This window comes from Crotalus tigris, unplaced genomic scaffold, assembly GCF_016545835.1.
Source record: "Crotalus tigris isolate CLP2741 ecotype Arizona unplaced genomic scaffold, ASM1654583v1 scf7180000017775.1145084777:2100578, whole genome shotgun sequence".
In the NCBI taxonomy this organism is placed as follows: domain Eukaryota; kingdom Metazoa; phylum Chordata; class Lepidosauria; order Squamata; family Viperidae; genus Crotalus; species Crotalus tigris.
In genome coordinates, this window is record NW_024096626.1 from 1593629 (window position 1) to 1614493 (window position 20865).

At 36.5% G+C, this 20865-nt stretch overlaps 1 protein-coding gene across 4 annotated transcripts in view; it reads right to left on the reverse strand.

Moving 5' to 3' along the window:
• Window positions 1–1627: 1627 nt before the first annotated feature.
• The window catches only part of XPOT (exportin for tRNA), a 65933-nt gene continuing 46695 nt past the window's right edge, over window positions 1628–20865 (reverse strand). For 3 of the 4 annotated variants that reach the window (XM_039342199.1, XM_039342200.1, XM_039342198.1), the window contains 7 exons: window positions 9680–9869; window positions 6512–6628; window positions 6222–6337; window positions 5493–5540; window positions 4269–4340; window positions 3645–3701; window positions 1628–2410 (listed from right to left, as the gene is read on the reverse strand). In XM_039342199.1, the coding sequence (XP_039198133.1) occupies window positions 2384–2410; window positions 3645–3701; window positions 4269–4340; window positions 5493–5540; window positions 6222–6337; window positions 6512–6628; window positions 9680–9869 (627 nt within the window). In that variant the 3' untranslated portion in view covers window positions 1628–2383. Of the gene's footprint in view, window positions 2411–3644; window positions 3702–4268; window positions 4341–5492; window positions 5541–6221; window positions 6338–6511; window positions 6629–9679; window positions 9870–17679; window positions 17817–20865 lie in introns of those variants that run through there. The other variant, XM_039342201.1, reaches the window with a different exon arrangement.

Here is a 20865-nt window from a genome sequence, read left to right on the forward strand (position 1 = left end):
CCTCTGACGATTCCCCATACATATTTTTTCTACTTCAGGATTGTTCGTCTAATATTTTCCTTATGGGGGTATATGGTGGCCATAAGGAGGCAAAAGAATTAGCCTCTTCAGAAGGAGCTGAAAATCCAATTAAAGATGCTTTTGGAGGCAGTTTTTACTTGATCCTAATCAGGTGTGGGGCTTGTAGTTAATTGTTTCCACTGCTTGATGGCACTGATGCCATTGATGTAACACCTGTACTGGAACCTGAGATTCAAGATGTAAAGTATGCCCTATCTTTTCCCAATCTCGTAACCTAAGCGTCCAGCGCTTAGGATATTAAGGGGAATGTTTCCCTACCTCATCCACCAGCTTCCTTATGTCTGCCTCAGGCACTTTCATGCCTGATTTGTGTAACAGGAATCTGAGTTCCTGTACATGTTTCTGTTGGTGCTGAGATAGATTACAACCGTTACTTACCACTGAGGGGTCCCATAGGACGAAAGTGCACTTAGGGGGTCTATCCCAGATGCTGGTAAATATATTGGCTGTTGCTCCCTCAGAAGGGGGGGCTGTCCAAGTTGCTCCATGGGGGGCTGTCCCTGTTCAGGGGCCAGATGTAAGACGCTAAGAAAAAGACACAAGCATGTCTTGAGCAGAGGTTTGAAACTGCAGGACACAGCTTGATAAACTCTGAGTTTATTGCTTCTTATATACTTGTTACATACACCAGTTTAACTATTAGATGCTGACAAAGGTTTCTTCATTGGAAAATGTCTTCATGTAAGCAACTATTTTCTAGTAACACATTACATGGTCAAAGACCAGGTAAGAACAAATACAGGTAGATCAAAAGGAGAAAGAACTGACAAAGACAGGAAGAGATAGGAAGGAACTTAAGCATATTATCTGTTTAGGTAGGTGAGGCATTAAATCAAAAGTGGATGACCTTCCGGCTGCTTCACTGGGACAAAGGGTATCAAAAGGTTATGAGGTTTGTGGGGGGGGGGGGAAAGCACAGCAGTTTGCTGCGTGTGCATTTTTCTCCACATCTATCTGCAGTAAACACAATGCAACAATGGCTTCAGTGAAATTGAAAAGATACCTAGCTGAAAATCATAACCCTTTGAAAATAAAGGTATTATTTTTAGTTATTGGAATATCAAAACAGAATAAAGCTTTTGTTAAAAAATGTCACTAGTGGAAGGGCTCAGAAAGCAGATTATTTAATAGAACATCTTGTCCATAAAAGAAAAAGGTCATAGAGTAAGTGAAAACCTTATTATACCGAGTAAATTGCTAGGACAAGATGTTAGATGAGAAGTTGAAAAGCTCATTAAGGTCTTGTTGTTTTCTGTGGTTATATGTTGGAATAGGATGTTAAGGAGATGACCAGAAGTTTGCTCTAAGCAGGCCCCCATCATCTCTTCTTTGAAAACAATCCTTAGGATCCCGCTCTGAAAAGCAACTGTTACGATAGTTAAGAGATTCTGAGTAAAAGAGGCAAGAAAATAGGTTTAAAACAGTTTGTTCTAAAAGTCCAGGGAACTCTGGAATGTGCTATTCCTCCTTTAGATCATTCCCTAAAGGATTGGGTCCAGGAGAAAAGTATTCTGGAATTCTCAAAATAGAAAGAATGACACATAACTAGAAGCAAGCTTTATTGAGCCTTGTAAAGATAGCTTTATGTACCCAAGATAAATTGTGTCTTTCATTAATTTGTTTACAGAGCTTCTAAAATAAATATAAAAAATCTGTTCAGATACCAGTTTTTGAAAAAAGGAGTTAAACAACAATTCTATTCAGTACAGACAGCTGACTTAATGGCCAACATATAAAAAATACTTTAAGACAGTTTAACAATTTCATTGAATAATGTTTATTTGTGTAAAAAGGTAGTGTCACATACTATTTCTTATCAATCTATTAATAACTGTTTTTCCTGTATTTAGTCCATTCAAAGAAAGATCTATCTACAAATAGAGTTTGTTTTATTTTATTCCACAATACATGAACAAATGAATATTGTTTCTAATATGCACATATTTATTTTAAAATGTACACAATTTATAACAATTTCTATGTAATTTGGAGAAATTTATACAGTTTAATTTCAAAATAAAAAAGCATTTTATTTTTGCGTTTTTAATTACAACATATAGTTATCCAACATATTGTTTGAAAGAATCAGGCACCTTGTGTTGTCTTTATGCCTTTATGTGCATCAGCCAGCAAAGTATAGGCAATTTTCCTGTATATGTAAAAAGGCTAATACAAATATGATTTATGAACAGAGAAACTAAAAAAATAAAAATAAATTGAATGGCACAGAAGTTAGCATGCCTATAAATTAATATCTGGACTTCCTGATTAAGGGAGACAGGCAGAAATTCCAGTAGATTCCTCAGGGTTTTGCTCTTTGAAAGAATACCTGTTTAAGAAAATATATCACATGAGTTTAAAAAAACTGAAAAAATCAAATAGAAAGGGATTGTATTATTGACAAAAGCAAATTTGGAACACTACAACAAATTTCTTTGATATAATGGAAGATAATAGATTGGCACAGAGCCTCCAACTTGGGCAGGATATAGTATTGCAATCTATTGATTTATAACACGAAAAATTAATATTGTTCATATATAACTTTAAAATGCAATGCTTTATCTTTCCAAGAAATAATATTGCAGTATTTTAATGTCATACATTTAATTATGAATTTAAACTTAATATAATGCACTATGAATGAATAATTTGTAGTTGGTAATAATCAGTAATTTTCTTGAATACCATTTTAAAGTAAAACATATTCATGATGTGCATTTAACTGTGTTAGATACAATTTAAATAATAACTTCTAAGAGTCTAATTATATAATACCGATTTAAAACTCTTCCTTAGATTTATTAACCAAGATGGAAAGCAATTCCAGTTTAGATATTGAGGACATAGAGAGTGAAACTGACTTCTATTATTCATCTATCCGTAATCTATTAAAATTTGCTCCCTCATATGGTCGAATATCAACAAAAAAATTGTAAGTCAAAAATCTTTCAATGAGTTTTCTTTATAAACAATTATTTTGAAATTCTGTATAGGAGTTTCACATAAGTTAAAGTAAGAAAGCCTCAGAATCACATAGCCCCAAATATTTTGTATATTCACATGTCTATAAATAAGCATCTATATGTAGTTGCTCACATACAGGTGTTCTGTGATCTGCCATAATCAGGGGACCCTTTCTTGCTAACCCTGCTGAACATGTGAATCTGAGCAGCCAGATGACCTATCTCGTAACTTGTAATGAGGCTTGTATGACCATTTTTTAAACCATATGAAGCCTCTTCATGTGATACAAGAAATCTTCTGTACTGACACATTCATCATTCTTTCTACAAAAAAATATTATAATGGGTTGAACCACATTGGTACATCTATAGCATGTTATTATGAAGCACTTATTCATATAATCATCTTTACTTCAACCATCAGTTCCACCAAGAGCAATATGCATATAAAGATAACAAAGGCAGAGAGAAAGTATCAGAGACAATAAATATAGCTGAATTGCTTAAATATTCACCATACAGTTCACATGCTATTTTTCATATTTACAAGGGTTCAAGTCTGTTGAAAATCAAAAAATAAGCATGAATTTCACCTACCTTTAAGTAGTTTTTAAAAACTTTAGCATCAGGCTGCTGAAGTGCTTGACAGAATTCCTATATGAAAAAAAATTCAAGAATTCTAAATTAAAAAAATACATACTTGAAAATTATCCAATCCGTTGCAATCTTACCTTTTTCAAGAATCAGTATTGATTAGATGCACTGCTTGCTATGACAGTACCTCTAATACTAGATGTAAAATATAACCAATTATCAATCTAATTGGTAATCCTAGCAGGCAAGAACACACTATCCATATTTGCACCAATTAGCTCCATGAGAGGAGGCAGAAGGCAAAAATCTGGATTCAAGTAATCATAATCAGATAACACTTCACGAATTTTAGAGTATTCATGCACTAAACCAGGGTCAACCAGGATCAGTAATGTATTACAATTTTTCATGTAATTTGGTTATCTATTTGGACAGTTAGTATTGATTCCTTAAAAACTCAGATTAATACACTGTTCCAAAGACCAATAACCTTCTTGCAATTACTTGAGCCGATACTTCTCGAATGAAAAACTCTGTAAGAAGTAGAAAATTTTAAACTAAATCAGCTTCAGAATATGTCTGTCTACTGCCAAGGCCACATGTACTGGATAAAAAAAACCCTCTAACCTGTATTATTTCAGGGGCTACTTGCAATGAAGGAAGATATTCCTGTTGCAGATACTGGATACATTCAAGCCCCTAGAAAAAAAAGCACATAGGCGTTTTGACAGTGATTAGATATTTTATTATTTCAAATGTGCTCCATTTTACTTGATTACAGCATGTTGACAAAATTACAGATTAACAATAATGCCAATCAAGACTGAAGAGTATAAAAACAAATGAAAAGATATTTCAATCACTTTTAATCATTGTGACAGATTGGAAATTTACCATTTTTAATATAAAAATTCTAAAGAGATATTCTGACAAAAAGTGCTCCTTGCAATTATATGTGGTACCATTCAGCAATTCTGACATGATAAAGAAAATTCACTAGTTCTGCAATCAGCCATTATGCAAATTAAGCTTAAACAAGCAGGCACTGAATATGAGTAATTTATTTCATTAAGCTACATTGAGGAAGTACAATCGGATTTCCCCGAAAATAAGACCTATCCCAAAATAAGCCCTAGCTTGATTTTTACACATGCATCCAATATAAGGCCTACCCAAAAAATAAGCCCTAGTTTTGGGGCAAGACGCAAGCATAAAAATCAAGCTAGGGTGGGGATGGGTGGGTGGAGCTGCCCCACATGTCCGGCACCCACTTACTTTAGGTCTGCTGCAGCCAGGTCTCCAAGGCACCAACACCTGTTGCGCTGCTGCTTGAGTTCTTCTGCAGCTGCTTGCGGTCACATGCCACATAGTGCATTGCTCCACTGCTGCCAGTTGTGGCAGGAGGCCATGAGGCTCGTCACACCAATCACACTGCTGCCACCATTTGCAGGAAGCCGCATGGCTCATTACGCCGATTGTGCCAGTGCCATTGCTCATGGCAGGAGCCTGTGAGGCTCATTGTGCCCATCGTGATGGGCCACATGGCTGCAGAAGAATTCAGGCAGCGGCGCAACAGGTGTCAGGGCATGGGAGGCCTGGCTGTGGTGGTCCTAAGGTAAGACATTCCTGGAAAATAAGACCTGCTGCATCTTTTGGAGGCAAAAACAATATAAAACCAGCCGGGTCTTATTTTCAGAGAAACGCAGGTTTCAGTTTGCTATCTGGATGTCTGATGGTGCTATTGCCAGAACAAAATTGGAAATTAAAAAGGAGAAAAACTGTCAAAATAAGTTATTCAAAATTCCTCAATAAGACAAGTTTCAAATAAAATATTAATTTCAGGTTCCTTACCCTTTTGAGATGAATTGTTTTTAATGTCACTGCACATTCTGATAAAGCCTATTAAAACAAAACAAAGGGATTTCAGTCCAAATGTTTGAATATTGCAGTTTAAATGTTTGTAATTTAAGTTTTAGGGGACTAATACAAATTATGTGAAAAAAATGACATGTTCAACTTTAAAAGATCTAAGCTATTTAACTATCTTGTGTGTTAAGTGTTTCTATGGCAGCCATCTGTTTCATCTATTCAGATAGAAATTCTACCATTATTATAAAGTCTTCCAGACAAAGGATTTTCCAGGTCTTTGAAGCCATGCTTTGGAGTGGAAATGTAATTTCCATGTATCACGAATATCATTTGAACTTAAAGCCCAACACTTTTTGAGCAGGGTTTAGTCTACACAGAAACCCTGGTGAGATCCAAATCCCAAACCTGGCAGTTTGAAATTCAGCAGAAATCCTGTCTATGTGTCATAGAAACAGTATTTTAATGCTACTAAATAGTTGTGAATATAACTCATACACAAAAAATCTGGAAACTTAGAATACTTTGAGATAACTTTTTTAAGCGTTTACATTTGGGCAGAATTCAGAGGTTATGAAAATTGACCACTATATTTTCTGGGCAACAAATGTTATCCAAGATTCCTAGTTTTCATTTAACTCCAGGTAAATTACCAGTAAATAGCATAAACACATTCAGCAATTTCTCAATAAAATCATATGATAGAATACCTACCAATACTGTCTGTGCATCTGCTAAGTCAAATGTTTGTTTCAAAGGTGCTAAGAAACATGCAGGAACAATATGTTTATAGACAAAGTCAGCAAAACCAACAAGTCCATCTTTGCCTCCTAAAAAAAATATGAGTGTTCTAATCAATTCCTTCATCCACTATTTAGTAAATAGGCTCGTAATAATGCATTATTATATCAACCTACTATCAGTGTACTTCAATTACGTTCATTTGAATGCACACAGTAAAAACGGATTCAGTTTAAACCATTAAAATATGAATCGAGACTTACCCCAAAGTTCCACCAATTTTGAAAGAATGATAAAGCAAGTTTTCTGAGCAATAGGATCAGGATACTCAACTGCTCCTTGGATGATTGTGAACAGCACATGCTCCACATTGTCTGCACCTAGAAACAAGAGACAGTAGAATTTAGTAATATGTAATTAATTCTTCTGAATCATAAAAAGTTATTTACAAAGACAGAGATGTTTTCTACATATAAATGGATGCAAAATGTCCCTCCTTCAAGGAACATACAAAAATAAATTTAAGAACTATCTTATTAAATAGTTCAGTTCAATCCTGTTCTGAATTATTCATGTCACTGGTTCTCTTTTAATCTTAATCATACTGTGCTTCCAGAATTAAAAGTTCTAATTTTCAGCCTTATTCAAATAATAAACTTACATTTTGGGATAATTCTGGTTTGAAAACTGCAGATAAATCTTTTTTATATAAATATTCATGGGTCATAAAGTACAAAGAATATCAAATACAGTCAGGTCCAGAAATATTGGGACATCGACACAATTCGAACATCTTTGGCTCTATACACCACCACAATGGAGTTGGAATGAAACAAACACAATGTGCTTTAACTGCAGACTGTTAATTTGAGGGTATGTACATCCAACTCAGGTGAACGGGGTAGGACTTACAGCAGTTTGCATATGTGCCTCCCACTTGTTAAGGGACCAAAGGTAATGGGACAATTGGCTTCTCAGCTGTTCCATGGCCAGGTGTGTGATATTCCCCAATTACAATGTGCAGATAAAAGGCCCAGAGTTCATTTCAAGTGTGCTATTTGCATTTGGAATCTGTTGCTTTCAACTTTCAAGATGAGATCCAAAGAGCTGTCACTATCAGTGAAGCAAGCCATCATTAGGCTGAAGAAACAAAACAAACCCATCAGAGAGATAGCAAGAATATTAGGTGTGGCCAAAACAACTGTTTGGAACATTCTCAAAAAGAAGGAACGCACCAGTGAGCTCAGCAACACCAAAAGACCCGGGAGACCATGGAAAACTGTGGTGGATGACCGAAGAATTCTATCCCTGGTGAAGAAAACACCCTTCACAACAGTTGGCCAGATCAAGAACACTCTCCAGGAGGTAGGTGTATGTGTGTCAAAGTCAACAATCAAGAGAAGACTTCACCAGAGTGAATACAGAGGGTTCACCACAACATGTAAACCGTTGGTGAGCCTCAAAAACAGGAAGGCCAGATTAGAGTTTGCCAAACAACATTTAACAAAGCCTTTACAGTTCTGGAACAAGATCCTATGGACAGATGAGACCAAGATCAACTTGTACCAGAGTGATGGGAAGAGAAGAGTATGGAGAAAGAAAGGAACTGCTCATGATCCTAAGCATACCACCTCATCAGTGAAACATGGTGGTGGTAGTGTCATGGCGTGGGCATGTATGGCTGCCAATGGAACTGGTTCTCTTGTATTTATTGATGATGTGACTGCTGACAAAAGCAGCAGGATGAATTCTGAAGTGTTTTGGGCAATATTATCTGCTCACATTCAGCCAAATGCTGCAGAACTCATTGGACGGCGCTTCACAGTGCAGATGGACAATGACCCAAAGCATGCTGCAAAAGCAACCAAAGAGTTTGTGAAGGGACAGAAGTGGAATGTTATGCAATGGCCAAGTCAATCACCTGATCTGAATCCCACTGAGCATGCATTTCACTTGCTGAAGACAAAACTGAAGGGAAAATGCCCCAAGAACAAGCAGGAACTGAAGACAGTTGCAGTAGAGGCCTGGCAGAGCATCACCAGGGATGAAACCCAGCGTCTGGTGATGTCTATGCGTTCCAGACTTCAGGCTGTGATTGACTGCAAAGGATTTGCAACCAAGTATTAAGAAGGGAAAGTTTAATTTATGATTATTATTCTGTCCCATTACCTTTGGTCCCTTAACAAGTGGGAGGCACATATGCAAACTGCTGTAAGTCCTACTCCGTTCACCTGAGTTGGATGTACATACCCTCAAATTAAAGCTGACAGTCTGCAGTTAAAGCACATTGTGTTTGTTTCATTCCAACTCCATTGTGGTGGTGTATAGAGCCAAAGATGTTCGAATTGTGTCCCAATATTTCTGGACCTGACTGTGCAGTGGCTCAGTGGTTAAGGATGGTGTGGTAACTCAGCAGTTATGATGCTGAGCGCCATTTGATGGGGTAAGATCCTATCCTTGTCCCAGCTCCTGGCCTCCTAGCAGTTCGAAAGTATGCAAATATGAGTAGATAAATTACCACTTCAATTGGAAGGTAACAGTGCTCCGTGATGTCATGCTGGCCATATGACCACGAAAATGTCTTTGGACAGCACTAACTCAATGGCCTTGAAACAGAGATGAGCACTGCTCCCTATAGCTAGCAACAACTAGTGGAATAAAATCTGCAGGGACTCTTTTACCTTTTACTTTATTATTTTAAGATGACGTTAATTCAATGCATTTTTTGTTCATTGGACACATCAATGAATGTTTAAAAAGGAGTGGTTGTCATCTTCATATGTAGCAAGTGTAAAAATATGGAAGACATAAAAAACTAAAATAACAGGACTAGCCACTGTGTTACATGAAAAAAATATGTTAATATGGTTTTGGGAAAAGTAATACAATTTAAAAATATGAAAATAATTTTGATTATCCTCTTCAACTTATCAATATATGAAGAATTATGTAGGCGATAAGCATGTAGAGTTTTACAGTATATCTTTTATGATGGAAACAACGTCACTCTAGATTTGCAGTTTTGGACTACTCTTTGCTGGAAACCAGCTTTCTGATCTTAATGGATCAACATTATTCCATAGCAACAATGTTAAATAGCATTCTTAAAAACGTATGCCTTTAAAATCTATTTATACACACAGTTTTTAAATATTATTTTACCACCTTTCCATCTTTTCTTTCTGCATGTTAAAACATAAAAATAACAATCCCTAAAGTCTATTTAGAAAAGGAGATATGTTTTATACCAAAAAAAGTAATTTGCAATCTAGCAATACAAAAGGCCATAAATGTTAAATATATTTATTTTGAGGAAACTGCCATTCGCAAAATGTGCCTCCTAACAAAGAAAATTGATGAGTAGGGCATTCCCCATCCCTACTTTTCTAATTTTATTATGATTAAAGTTTGAAAACAGACTTTTATCTTACCCTGATTTACTATGACTTCACTCATTCCACTGCCAGTGACTGTTTGTAGAAAAGCAAAGTAACTTCTTCGCAACATTTGCTTTTCTAAAGCAGCAGATTGGTCGTTATCTTCAGCAGGCTGGTGCAAGACTTCAAAAATAGCATGCAGTAATGGCATAAACATTTGCTGAAGAAATGGAGAGACTTGGGTCTATAGATATGAAAAATATCGCTAATTAAGTTTATGATGAATAAATACATAATACAATAATAAAAATGAAAAAAGTTATAAAAACAGAGTTTATAAAAACAGAGTCTGTAAATGCTCCATAAAATTAAGTTCAGCTGTAAGTTCATGGCTTGTATTAACTTTGTATTCCTTAATCATTTCCTATTTGTGCATTAACATTTTATTATTAGAACCAGGTTAAGCTGGAAACAATGTGGTTTTGTTTGCACCCTGGACCACTAACAGCATGGTTTAAAGTGTTATGACCCAGGTGGTCAATGCAAGGCAGGCTTAAAGAGTTCTTTATTTTTCTTAAGCAAAGTTCCCGCCAATGACCCTTCAACAACCAGTAGGCTCCACTCTCACGCTACCTTGAAGGCAGCCACCCTTAGTTCCCCAAACAACAGCCTCTATAGTACCAAGAAAGTCCACAGAGTAGGAGCACGCTCACAAGGCAAGGTCCAGAGTTCCAAGTCCAATCCACCAGGCAGGGTCCAGGCACAATACAAGGGCAGTGCTCAGGACAAGAAACAGGTCCCAGAAAAGAAGCAGTTCCAAAGTCCCAGTAAAGCAAAGACCAAATGTAGCCACCAGAAAAGGGCGAGGTCCAAAACAAAAATGCGAAAACCAATCTTCAAAGCAAGGCAAGGCTTTCAAAATGTAGGAGACATGAAAGGTGAAGACCTCCCAGTAATAATGTCAGATATCCTAGCGGGAGCATTGGGGTCTAGCAGAGAGGAGATGGCCAGTGAGATAGATGAGACCTATAGAATATACACAAATTATGCAAGACGACACAATCTTCCCAGAGAAGTGCACGTTAGATTTATTAAGAAATCAGTTAGGGACAAAATTCTTTTCAGGTTCAGAGATGATACAGTGGAATACCGAGGTAAACAGCTGATTGTACTTAAACAAGTACCCAAAAGAGTGAGAGACCTGAGAAGGCCTTACCAATATATAACTTCCAAATTGATAAGGAAAAATATCAACTTCAGATGGTTGACTCCAGAAGGGATTCTGGTGACATGGCAGGAGCAAAAGTTTTGCCTAGACTCAATAGAAAAAGCAGAGGAATTCTGCAGGGAAAACTTTGGCAGCGAGGAAGATTTAGTTGAAAGAGGGGCGAGAGAGGAAAGAGAGACACTAGTGCAAGACACTAGTTTCGAGAGGATATTGATAAAAGGAAAAATGAAGGGAAACAGGAGGAGAGTAGGTTTAAGGAAATTAAAGAGGCTAGACCGATAAGATCGACAGTGGAAAGAGGGAAGAATTTACAAACCCAAGAGTCTAGATCAGCAATAGTAACCAGATCTAAACATAGATAAGGAGGGGAAAAATGTGTTCAATCTATATCTATTAATGTTAATGGCCTCAATTATCCAACTAAAAGGAAGAAGTTTCTAAATAGGCTTAATAAGATGAATTTAGATATAATTATGTTACAAGAAGTTCACATAAAAAAACAACATCAATATTTATTAAATTGTCCTAAATTGGGGAATATGTTCATGGCACTTTTGCAATATAAGAAAGGAGGGGGGGTAGTATATATTAAACAAGAAATTGTGGCTAAGCAAATTTATAAGGACGAAGATGGCAGAATCTTAATAGTGGAAGTAACTTTGAATAAAACCAAAATTCTTCTGGTTGGAATTTATGCCCCGAATGAGGGACAAAAACGTTTCTATAAGAAACTCCATAACATTATTAGTCAGTTGGAATATGACAGCATTTGCATAATGGGTGACTATAACGCAATTGTGGATAAGAACCTAGATTATAAATGTGGAAAGAGTAGAAAAAGAATTAGAGGAACAATACCTGATACATTTTTAAAAATGGTAGGTGAGTTTAATATGCAGGACACTTGGAGAGAAAGGAATCTAGGGAAAAAACAGTTCACCTTCTACTCTGGACGTCATCAATCATGATCCAGAATTGATATGGTGTAGATGTCAGCTGACTTAAATTGAGAAGTAGAGGAAATTGTAATTGATACGGACACCTGGGCTGACCACAATCCGATTAGAATTAGATGGAAGGGGCAAAAAAACATGAGATGAACTCTGAAAAGGGCAATCTTAAATCATAAAGAATTCCAATTAAAATTAGAAGAACAATTGGACCTGTTTTTTAAGTTAAACAAGAAGGAAGATACAAATTGCCAAAGTTCATGGGATACAGCCAAAGCCTACAGAGGGGCGTTGCAATTTCTTATATGGCTAGGCAACATAAAATCAAAACACAATGTCAAAGACAATTAGAAGAATTACGTAAAGTTGAGGAAAACCTGCAAAAGGAACCACAAAGATGTGATCTGAAGCAACAGATAGATTTAATTAAACATAAGATGGATATTATCATGAAGGAAGATTTAGGACAGCAGATAAAAGGCACTAAACAAAATTTCTTCGAAAACGCCAATAAACCAGGGAGATGGTTGGTTTATAAAATCAAAAAACATAACAATAAGCAGAGGGTTACTAAACTTTATAATGCCATGGGTGATATGGTATGCCAGAACGAAGGAAAGAAACTAGTGGCATATGAGTTTTATAAGAATTTATACAAAGATGAAGAAAAGAGAAATAACTATGACATAGTATAGTATTTACAATTAGCTGATTTACCCAAGGTGCCAGAAGAATTTAAAACTCTGCTGAATAAAGAGATAACACATCTAGAACTCTCGGTCACAATTAAGAAACAAAAGAATAATAAAGCACCTGGACCAGATGGTATACCCGTAGAAATGTATAAAATTGCACAAGAATCTTTAAGCCCAATGCTGTTGGATTTATTTAATGAGGTTTTAACCCAAGCTAAAACACCAGCTTCATGGGAAGAAGCCTTCCTCACTTTGATTCCTAAAGAAAACACAGACCTGGCACAAATTAAGAACTATAGACCCATTTCTCTTTTGAATTCGGATTATAAGATTTTCATGGCAATAATGGCGCAAAGACTTGAAAGGTTCTTAGTGGATTTTATACATTCTGATCAAAACGGCTTCATATCTAAAAGATGCGTAAGAAACAATGTTATGACTGTTTTGGACATATTGAAGTATTATGAAGTGCATAATGAAAAGCAAATGTGCTTAATTTTTCTTGATGCACAAAAAACATTCGACAATGTAAAATGGGATTTTATGTTCAACCAATTATTGTATATGGATTTCAGGGAAAATTTCTTAAATATGTTTAAATCAGTCTATTCTAAGCAGGTGGCCAAAGTAATAATCAATGGAGAACCGATGGAGAGCGCGAAGCAAGGTTGCTCATTATCACCACTGTTGTTTATATTATCTCTTAAGGTATTAACTAGAGCAGTGGTTCTCAACCTGTGGGTCAGGACCCCATTTGGGGTCGAACGATCATTTCACGGGGGTCACCAAACAACACAGTCCGCCATTTTTTCCCTTTTCCTTAGCTGTGCTACTCCCTTTTATTCTATTGGTTTTGAAAGCCAATAGAATAGACTCTCTTGAATAGAGTCTAATTCCATTGGCTTTCAAAAGCCAATAGGAATTGTCCAGGCTGTCTCTGCCCTGCTGAGCCCGCCAAAAGTCCCATTCTGCAAACGGTGCTGCACCAGTTGAGTAGTTCTCGACTTACGACCGGTTGAGTAGTCCTCGACTTACGACCGGTTCAGGGTCGCGGCATTAAAAAGGTTAAGAACCACTGAACTAGAGTAATCCGACAAGATGAACAGATCAAAGGTTTAGAGATTAAGAAAGAGACATTTAAAATACAAATCTTTGCAGATGATTTAGTTTTTATAATCGAAGAATGTTGGAACATTCATGAACAGGAAGAGTCATGTGGTAACTCAGTCAGCCAATGGGAAGAAAATGCTACTGAGTCTGTGCAAAAAGAGTATTGAGTTAGGAGCTGGATTTCCAGTCTCAAGGTTCATCTCTGGTCTGTCTCTGTAAGAAGCCTTCATTAAGCTATGTTGCTGTAAAGAAGAATGGTATTGTAAATATTTTTATATAAATATAAAGTTATTTGAATCAGCTTAATGCAGTCAACTGTGAGAGCTTCTGATTTATTTTTCACCAATTAGAGAAATTAAAATTCTCTAACAGGTTATGGGCCCAGAGCTTACTAAGGACTGCATTGTAATTTAAAGCTGGAAGAAATTGCCTGTGTTTAGAAAGTATAAGAACAAGGCAGAATTAGCAGAATGGCTGCAATGGAATTTAAAGAAAGCTGTGTGCCTTGTTTAGGCCAGAAGAATTACATTGTGTGGGCTGCAAAAATGGAATGTTTGCTGAAAGCAAAAGAGCTGTGGTATATTGTTGAAAATCCACCACAAGTGTTTGCAGCAGTTGATCAGAAAAATCATGATAGAGCACTGGCTTATCTCATCTTGAATTTAGACAATGCACAATTTCTAAATGTTGCAAATTTAAAGACTGCAAAGGAGATTTGGTTGAAATTGAAAGCTGTGCACATGAATGTTTCTGCATGCAACATAGTGCAATTTTCAAGAAAACTTTACAGGGCCTGTTTGCAACTAGGTGAATCTGTGGAACAGCATTTAAATAAAATGCAAAGTTTATTTTTGGACTTAGAACAACGTGGGATTAAATTCCCTGAGTCCCAGAAGATTTTATTGGTGTTGAACAGTTTAGATAAAACCTGGGACACAGTTTCTGCAATATTTGAGTGCAAAGAAGAGCAAGACTTAAAGTTTGAGGCTTTAAAGGCATGTTTGCTTAATGAAGAGGAAAAACGCCATTTTAGAAGCAGCCACGAGGAGAAATTCCTGAGGAGGGGGTCCAGACTGCAAGTCTCCGGAGGAGAAAAAAACAAGCAGATCGGACCTGGACCAAGTTGCAACAAAGGAGAGATTTTGCAGGCAGAGAGCTAAGCTAGAAAAGAATTGCTACATTTGTGGAGAAAAGACACATTTGCAAAGGAACTGTTTGCAGAGGAACTGTTTGCAGCAAAGGACATTTGTGCATGTAAAGAAGACTAATTTGCAAAAGGGAACATTTTGGTGTTGCAAAAGTTTGCTATAGCAACAACAGAAACAAGTGGCTAATAGATAGTGGGGCAAGTCAAACAATTGTTAATGACTGAATTATTTTGCAGGTTTGTTCCAGTAGCACAAGAAGCTGTGGCTTTGGCAAATGGCCAGAAAGCAAAAGTCATTGGAAGAGGCGATGTAAAAATTCCATATTTGGAATCAAAGTTTACCAATGTGCTTTGTGTACCTGAGATGGAACATAATTTGTTAAGTGTGTCTAATTTAGACAAACAAGGTTTTGAGATCATTTTTGTAAATCGGAAGTGTCTCATCAAAAGGAATGGGAATATTTGTGCAGAAGGCATAAAAGAAGATAATCTATATGTATTGCAAGGACAAAGGTTCAATGTTCCCATATATTTAAGAATGTTGCAGAGCATGATTCATGTGTTCATCTTCTGCATAGAAGACTTGGCCATGCAAGCTTTAAAGTTTTGCAGCAAATGCAAGATTTTGCAGAAGGGCTAAATTTGAAGGGATGCAAAACATATTTGGACTGTGCAGTATGCAAAGCATCAAAGTCAAAGGCATTCCCAGTTAGTAAATGTAGCACAAGACAAACAAAAAGAGTTCTAGAGCTGGTTCATGCAGATCTGGTGGGACCTATGCAAGCCAGTTTGGGAGGAGCAAAATATGCACTGGTAATTGTTGATGATTATAGCAGGTATTCATTTTGCTATTTGCTTAGAGCAGTGGTTCTCAACCTTTCTAATGCCGTGACCCCATAATACAGTTCCCCATGTTGTGGTGACCCCAGGGGCGTGGCCACCGAGTGGGCGTGGCCACCAACCATCCAATTATTTTAGTTTCTATTTCATAACTGTAATTTTGCTACTGTTCTGAATCGCAATGTAAATATCTGATATGCAGGATGTATTTGCATTGAACATAATTAAAGCATAGTGATTAATCACAAAAACAATATGTAATTATATATTGTTAAATATTTATTTTTAATTACAAAACAATGAAATTTTGTGTGGAAGCATGGTGTAGCATGGGTAACAGTCTTAATATAACAAACAACAGTAAACTACATTGCTACATTTTTCAACAGTATGCATAAAAAGCCAACATCAGTGTGAAGGTTGAGGTTGCTTACTTTTCACTAGATCAGAAATTCTTGGGGCAGTCTTTGCAAGAGCACACCGAAGATCATCTTCCACAACAAGTCTATTTCTGTATTTAGACTTGATAACCAACAAGCTGGAAAACCCTGTTTCACAAAGATATGTTGTTGGAAATGGAACAAGTAGGCGCAACACAGTCTCAGACAGAACAGGATATGACTGCAAACATTTGATCCAGAACTTTGTAACTGGCATTGTGGAGAAATCAGTTTTCGCTGCATCACTGTTAATAAGCTCAATGAACTCCTCTTGTGCTGTCTCAGGAACATTTTCAACGTTGACTGTGAATGGGCTTCTGGCAAGTGCAAATGGGATGTCAGGTAGATTTGGAAAGTACGATGAGGTTTCATCTGCAAGCATGCGCATGTGTTCTGTAACAGATTTTATCAACGTAATCCTGTTGTCTGGTTCAATGTCATGTTCCTCAAAGAAAGCAGATAAGGTAGGCAACATGAAAATTTTATTTTTATCCAATTTTTTTTGCCAAAGCTGCAGTTTCATTTGGAATGATTGGATCTTTTCAGTCAAATCAAGGCACGTTGCATTTGGTCCTTGCAGTGATAAATTTAACTCATTCAAGATGGCAAAGATGTCAACTAAGTAAGCTATTTTTTGCAGTTCGCTGTTATCGCTGAAAATAGCTTCAAACTGTGGTCTTTCTTTCTGAATAAAAAATGCTTTGAGTTCATCACGAAGCTCAAAAACACGTTTTAAAACTTTTCCTTTCGACAACCATCTCACTTCAGTGTGAAATAGCAGAGCATTGTTTGGCGCATCCAGCTCGTTGCACAGTTGTGAAAACAATCTTGTGTTTAAGCTGCTTGCCTTTACAAAGTTGACACAATTTATGACGCTTTTCATTACTTCTCCTAATTCTTGTGGCAGCGTCTTTGTTGCTAATATTTGCCGATGAATCATACAGTGAGTTCCGATGACTTTGGGTGACTCATTCTGTACCAAACGTTGAAATGCAGATCTACATCCTAGCATAGCTGGAGCACCATCTGTGCAAACACCACAAACCTTTTCCCAAGATATGTTATGCTCGTTCAGAAATGAACCAACTTTGTCAAATACATCACGTGCAGTAGTAGTTGTTTCAAGAGGTTTGCAAAACAGAAACTCGTCTTTAAAGTCGCCATCATTAATATACCTCACGTAAACCAGTAACTGGGAACAGGTTGCAATGTCTGTAGATTCATCAAGCTGAATACTAAATATTGGAAGTGGAGCAGATTTAATTTCTTGGATTACCTGATCAAGAATATCAGCAGACATGTCATCTATTCTTCTGCGGACAGTGTCATTGGACAAGGAAACTGCATTCAATTTTGTCACAAATTCTTCTCCGATCATAACTCGAACAAGGTCTTTGGCCGCTGGCAACAGTAACTCCTCTGCAATAGTGTGAGGCTTCATGGCTCTGGCGATTCTGAGTGCCACCAAATATGACCCTTCAAGGGCTGCTACATTTTGCTTCTGGTACTTGCCACCAGTGTCGAGTCTGCCTTTCTTCAGTGCATCAGCTTTGGATCTGAAATAGTTTATGTCCTTGCCAACATAGCTTTGATGCCTGGTCTCAAAATGCCGTTTAAGTTTGTTCGGCTTCATTGATTCTGTTGACAATACTTCAGTGCATAATACACACTGCGGTTTCTCGATTCCCGCTGTACAAATAGACATGAAGCCATATTGTGGGAAATCCTCACTGTATTTCCTTCTCCTGATGCTCTTCGGATCCATTGTCTTGAATGGTTTGCTAGTGAAAATATGTAACAATGGCTTCAATAATGCAAAACATGACACATGGCATAGTTCAGTCAAAACAGTTCATTAAAGTTTCCTATGATTTACCATTCTCTGTGTTGTTCTATTTTCAAACCCAGTGTTTCTCAACCTTGACAATTTTATGGCATGTGGACTTCAACTCCCAGAACTTCACAGCCAGCAATCACCAACTCCATGGGAGGAGTCTTACCCCTTTAGTGGAAAATCAACTCAACTATCCTGGGAAAGAAACCGGGCTCATGCAATTCAGATTTTTAGCCAGAGATCTGAGACCATGAGAAAACACAAGTCCATATTTAGGTGGCCACATAACTAAGTATTCATCATGATTTGGGAGCCCAAGATGCACCACCCAATCTCAGGGAGTGTAGGCAGAATCTGCTCAATATATAGACATATATATGTACTTGAATTGAAAAAATGTTGAGTTTTTAGACTGGAACTTTGAAGTGCTTAAATTAATTAGGTAATTTTTGTGTATAATAATATTATCTGGTAAGGTATGATAATTATTTGGATGTGATTTGAAGTTTGTGTAATGAATTGAAATGAAATAAGGTTTAACATTGTTTCTTTTTTTAACTAAGTTAGTTTTTATTGGAAGAAGATATAAATGAGACTGGTGATTAAAAGAGGGATGAGAGAGATTAAGAACTTGAACATATCTGGAAGAGATAATTGAAGTGATAATCTGTTGAAGTAAAACAATATTTGATTATGGAAATTGTAAATTGATAAAAGTCTTAAAACAGATTTAGTAGTAACAGAAACTTAAACTAGAAATGGAATACCGTATTTTCTGGCGTATAAGACGACCCCCAACTTTTGAGAAGATTTTCAGGGTTTAGGATTCTAAACCCTGAAAATCTTCTCAAAAGTTGGGGGTCGTCTTATACGCCGGAAAATACGGTATTCCCTAGTTTGATGTTACCTAGTTTGGTAACGAAACATCTGCAAGAAAACACAGACATCACCAAACCACAAACCAGAAAATGCTACTGAGTCTGTGCAAAAAGAGTATTGAGTTAGGAGCTGGATTTCCAGTCTCAAGGTTCGTCTCTGGTCTGTCTCTGTAAGAAGCCTTCATTAAGCTATGTTGCTGTAAAGAAGAATGGTATTGTAAATATTTTTATATAAATATAAAGTTATTTGAATCAGCTTAATGCAGTCAACTGTGAGAGCTTCTGATTTATTTTTCACCAATTAGAGAAATTAAAATTCTCTAACAAAGAACCATTACAATCAGGGATAAGATTGATGGAAACACTGAGTAGATATGGGGAAATAGCAGGCTTAACGATAAATAAAGAAAAAACTAAAATGCTCATCAAAAATATGACCAAAATACAGAAAAATGAATTGGTTGACAGAATAGGTGTTCAAATTACAAACAAAATTAGATATTTAGGGATACAATTGACTGCTAGATGCGCTACACTTAAAAGGGATAATTATGATAAGTTAATAGAAGAGATCTAAAAAGACCTTGATATTTGGACTAACCTACAGCTCTCTTTTATGGGCAGAATTGCGGTGATTAAAATGAACGTGTTGCCAAAAATTTTATTCTTGTTCCAATGCATACCTATAAAACTAGACAAGAAATTTTTTCAAAATTTGAATAAAATGATGCTCAAATTTATCTGGCAAGGAAAAAGAGCAAGGATTAAATTAAAATTATTGCAGGACTTAAAGGAAAGGGGGGGATTTGGCCTTCCAGACTTGGAGAAATACTACCAGGCTATAGCACTAGTATGGGTAAGAGATTGGATATTATTAAAGAACAGGAGACCATTATGTCTGGAGGGCCATGACCTACAAATAGGATGGCATGCTATATTATAGGATCATAAATATAAAATACATAAATATTTTCAAGACACTATATTAGACAAGCCCTTATTGATGTATGGGCAAAAATTTGGCAACCAAATTATATCCAAGTACCTAGTTGGATCTCACCGTTAGAAATATATGTACACCCAAAATTTACCCAATTAGATAAGATCATAACATATAAAAACATTTTAGATGAAAGAGGGGAATTGAAATCCAGGAAAACCCTCCAGGATGAAGGGATAGAATTAGAATGGTGGGCATACCTGCAACTGCAGGTGAGATATTGGAAAGATAAAAAAAGAGTTAGGCATTAAATTAGAACCAATAGAATTGGATAAAATAACATTGGGATCGGAGGATAAAATGATTAAAAATTATACCACTATTTGTTAGATCAGGCAATGTATGAGGAACAAGTAAAAGTGACTATGTTAAAATGGAACAAGGATTTTGGTCTTAATTTTGATCTGCACATCTGGCAAGAACTATGGGCAAGAAACAAGAAGCTTACTTTGGCCACTTCTTACAAAGAAAACCTCTACAAAATGTTCTATAGATGGCATCTCCCACCCATAAGATTAGCTAAAATGTGTTCCAATGTCTCCTCTAAATGTTAGAAATGTAATCTGACAATTGGAACATACTATCATATGTGGTGGGAGTGCACACGAGCTTGTGATTTTTGGAATAGGATCAAAGAATGGTTGGAAGAAATATTAGAGCGAGCGGTAGAGCCAAAACCAGAACTTTTCCTATTAGGTATAACCACGCAAAAGTACGACAAAGGCGTACTTTATTTAATGTTATACATTCTAACGGCTTCCAGACTGGTTTTTGCTCAAAATTGGAGGAATAAAGGAATTCCAACGGAAGAAGAGATCCTATATAAAATCCTTTCATGTGCTGAGAAGGACAGGCTTACAATGATTATAAAGGACAAGACAGAACTCGAATACTTCAAAATCTGGGACAAATTTTACCGTTGATATGAATTAAGGAGAACTGCTCGGATCTCAAGTTAATGATAGGATTGAAATATATATATAACTGTACATATAATTGTATATTTAATTGTATTATATAGAAAGATGAGGCTTATATAAAGGTTAAGAATGATGTATTAAGTTTTTATACCACAAGAAACAAACTGTTAGGAATACTTGCTCTGGAATGTCACACGT